This window comes from Plectropomus leopardus, chromosome 6 (assembly GCF_026936395.1).
Source record: "Plectropomus leopardus strain MGB_pleo_1.0 chromosome 6, ASM2693639v1, whole genome shotgun sequence".
In the NCBI taxonomy this organism is placed as follows: domain Eukaryota; kingdom Metazoa; phylum Chordata; class Actinopteri; order Perciformes; family Serranidae; genus Plectropomus; species Plectropomus leopardus.
The window spans coordinates 368,680-372,218 of NC_142181.1; the positions used below are offsets into that span (position 1 = coordinate 368,680).

At 44.9% G+C, this 3,539-nt stretch overlaps 1 protein-coding gene and 1 non-coding gene across 2 annotated transcripts; both read right to left on the minus strand.

Moving 5' to 3' along the window:
- Positions 1-72, minus strand: trnag-ucc (transfer RNA glycine (anticodon UCC)). The gene has a single exon. It is a non-coding gene; the product is annotated as a tRNA-Gly (tRNA).
- Positions 73-1,288: 1,216 nt separating this feature from the next.
- Positions 1,289-2,417, minus strand: LOC121966063 (olfactory receptor 52K1-like). The gene has a single exon (XM_042516163.2). The coding sequence runs from the start codon at positions 2,384-2,386 to the stop codon at positions 1,457-1,459; it is 930 nt and encodes a 309-aa protein (XP_042372097.2). The 5' UTR covers positions 2,387-2,417; the 3' UTR covers positions 1,289-1,456.
- Positions 2,418-3,539: the final 1,122 nt, after the last annotated feature.

The following is a 3,539-nucleotide window of genomic DNA, read 5'->3' on the forward strand; positions in this document are numbered from 1 at the left end:
TGCGTTGGCCGGGAATCGAACCCGGGTCAACTGCTTGGAAGGCAGCTATGCTAACCACTATACCACCAACGCACACAGAAAATCTGCATTACCTGAGGTAATCAATGCGACATCACACGTGGCGCAAAACGTTGACATCAGGGCTGAAAAATTGTTAAAAACTCGTTACTTACTCGTTGAAAATGTGAGTGTTTGTCAGTAATTACAGCTGCTGTCATTAAACTTTTCCTGAGCAGAGCTGAAAAATAGTCTGTGTTTTGGTTAAAAGTGCAGGAATCACACTAAGTACATTGAGTGTGGAAAGATTATACATCCAGGGCTTTTTATATATCCTTATTAGGGACGGTTGGTTATTTATGAGAGGGGAGGGTCTGGTGCAAGAAGAACTGGAGAGGGACTGATGGTTTTACGCTGGTTTAGGGTGGAAGCATATAACTTTACATGTATATGTATATTACTGTATATTACATTTATTTTACAAACAATTCTCAAAGAAAACATGCTTTCCAAACAGATTTAGAAATCACAGGTTATAAGTTATCTACGTTTACCTTTCTTTTTTCATAAAAAAAGTGCAAACCTTCAACATCAAATCACTGAATTTACAACTGTCACTACATCGATTGGGATTTGAAGCATTTCAAACTACCTCTTTGCCCTCTGACGTACCAATCGACAGCTTCCCTGCTCAGACACCTTTAATTTTCTCATTCACATCATCATCCAGGTTTAAATTTTTTCTTTTTTAAATCTGAAGAAACAAACAAAAAGAAAACATGCCTTCATGTTTAAGCCAAACTAAAATCACAAGTCCCTCCAAAGTGCTTTAAAGAGTTTTTGACATGCCTCCTTTTTTGCACCACCCCCTCCCCCTCATAAATAACAAACAGTCCCTAATGATGAGAAAAAGCCGTGAGGCCGGATGCACCAACAGGACTCGTGCCTTCAGATAGACATTGGTTTTGTTCACTTGCAGTCCCATCATGCTCTTTGTGTGGTTTTGCTGTGGTATGCGTGTACTGTCGCAGGGCACAATCAGATCAGTGCGCCGCAAATAACGCTGAGTCACTAATTATTGTGGCAAACATGGCGTCTCTGGTCGTGCAGCAAAACGGCTTTGTGTCTGTTTGGGAACACAGTTCATAGAACACATCTAGCAAGTTTCATGTCAGAAATGTTTTTAATAGTTTCTTAAGAAAAGTTGAGGCAGCTTTATCTGTAGACCACATTTCATACAACAGGGCAGTTCAGAGAGCTTCACAGAGCAGCAACGTATAGAAACATAATAAATGTGACACATTTAAAAGGGCGGAGACAAAATATAAATACAAATATAAAAGGTTTTGCTCTGACTCTTCGTCGTGTTTTGCTCTGACTCTTCGTCGTGTTTTGCTCTGACTCTTCTTCGGGTTTTGCTCTGACTCTTCTTCGGGTTTTGCTCTGACTGACCCACAGTCTAGACAAAGCGACTATGCATCAGGGTCTTCAGGATCTGCTGTCGGATCTCTGCGGTTCTGATGCCGTAGATGATCGGGTTGAAACAGCTCGGGAACAACAGGTACATGGTGCTGAAGAAAACCCTCATGGCGGCAGGAAGACCGTTTCTGATCCGATACGACAGGAAAGCAACAAGTGCAATGGTCAGGCTGACGGTGATGACCACGATGTGGGTGAAGCAGGTGTGGAGCGCTTTGACCGCGGACCTGCCGGAGCTCAGCACGGAGCTGAATATGACCACATAGGAGGCAGCGATGAAGACGAAGTCGGCCACAGGGATGAGGAAGGCGGTCAGTAACCCGACCAGGTTGTTGATGGCGGTGCTTCCACAGGCCAGCTGCACTAAGGCCATGTGCTCGCAGAAACAGTGGTTCATCACATTTTCAGCGCAGAACGACAACGATCCCGCCAGACTCACCATGACTGTGTTCAGGAGGAAGTTTCTGATCAGAAATGGAATGATGAACTTGAGGAATCTGGGTAACGCCATGCGCTCGTGGTAGTAGAGTGGCGTGCAGATGGCAAAGTAGCGATCCAGCGCCATCCAGACCAGAAGAGTCGACTGAAAAGCTCCTACAAAGTGAACGAAGTGCATCTGAACGAGGCAGCCGATCAGAGAGATCCCCCTCCAGTCAAACAGGAAGCTCAGCAGCATGTTGGGGACGAAGAACAGCGGGAGGCTCAGGTCCACGCACGCCATGCCGGCGATGAGGACGTACATCGGCGAGTGGAGGCTTCTCTGTGAAACGACGACGTACAGCAGCAGGGAGTTGGCCGACAGCGCCACGACGAACATGATGAAGAACGGGATGAAGAGGACGGGCCTCAGCGCTCCCAGCTCACTGAAGCCGTCCAGGAGGAAATGTGTGTGCGAGGAGACGTTCTCCATCCTGTCGTCCTCACTCAGGGTTTTAGCTGGATCACCTGAAAACAGAGAGATGAAAATTCAAAAAGTCCAAAACGTCAGATTTGCTACAAAACCAAAGCACCACCTCCACCACACTGCCTGTCCATGTCTTTCAAAGAAGGACACCCCTTGTCCTGTATTGACACTGAATGATAGCGAGGACGTAAATCATGAGGCGCTTGATTGTCCAATTTGGACGATCCCGGAAGGTAAGCTGGGCTGTAGTTTCAGCTCACAGCAGCATGTTCTCACGCCAGCTTTCCAAACGCTGCTTTAGGACGCCGTACGTAACCTCCCGCGTCTGTCTCGGACGGTGATTTACAGTCCTTACATGTGCTGTGTCTTTGCAAGATCAACTTTGAACTCAACTACGATGTTTTTTACTGCCAGAGGAGGATCCTCCTCCAACCTCAGGAGAGGACCCAGATAAGCCCCTCATGTCCCAAAATCTTAAAAATGTCCCCAAACCAGAGAAATGTCCTACAATGCCCTTGAAGACTAGAAATGTCCAAAACTCCTAAAAACATCCTTAAATGCTAAAAATGTCCTTAAGCCTCGACGTGTCCTAAAATATCAAACGTCCTATACATATATGTATGTATGTATATACGTGTGTGAGTGTGTGTGTGTGTGTGTGTGTGTGTGTGAGTAAGTTTGTGTGTGTGTGTGCGTCACACACACACACACACACACACACGTACATGTGTTCAGGTGTTCAAACATTTCACTTTGAATCGTGTGAAAAATCAGATCAATAAAAATATTTGACGTCAGCGTCATCGTCTTTACTGTGAGATTAAAAAGCGTCGAGCAGTGAGGCAATCTAAAAAATATTATACCCTGATGTGATTTTCTACTTTTTATCCAAAATCAGTCCTGATCACAAATATATAATATTCATTCATTTTCAGAATTTTAACCCTTTAAATGTCAGGTTTTTGCCATAATGTCACTATGTTTTTAGGTGAAAAAAGAACAAAAACTGAATGATGTTAGTCTCCTCCTCTTCAGCATGTGAGTGTAGCTGCTGACAGTCTGGGATATGTCAGTGTGTGAGTGTAGCTGCTGACAGTCTGGGATATGTCAGTGTGTGAGTGTAGCTGCTGACAGTCTGGGATATGTCAGTGTGTGAGTG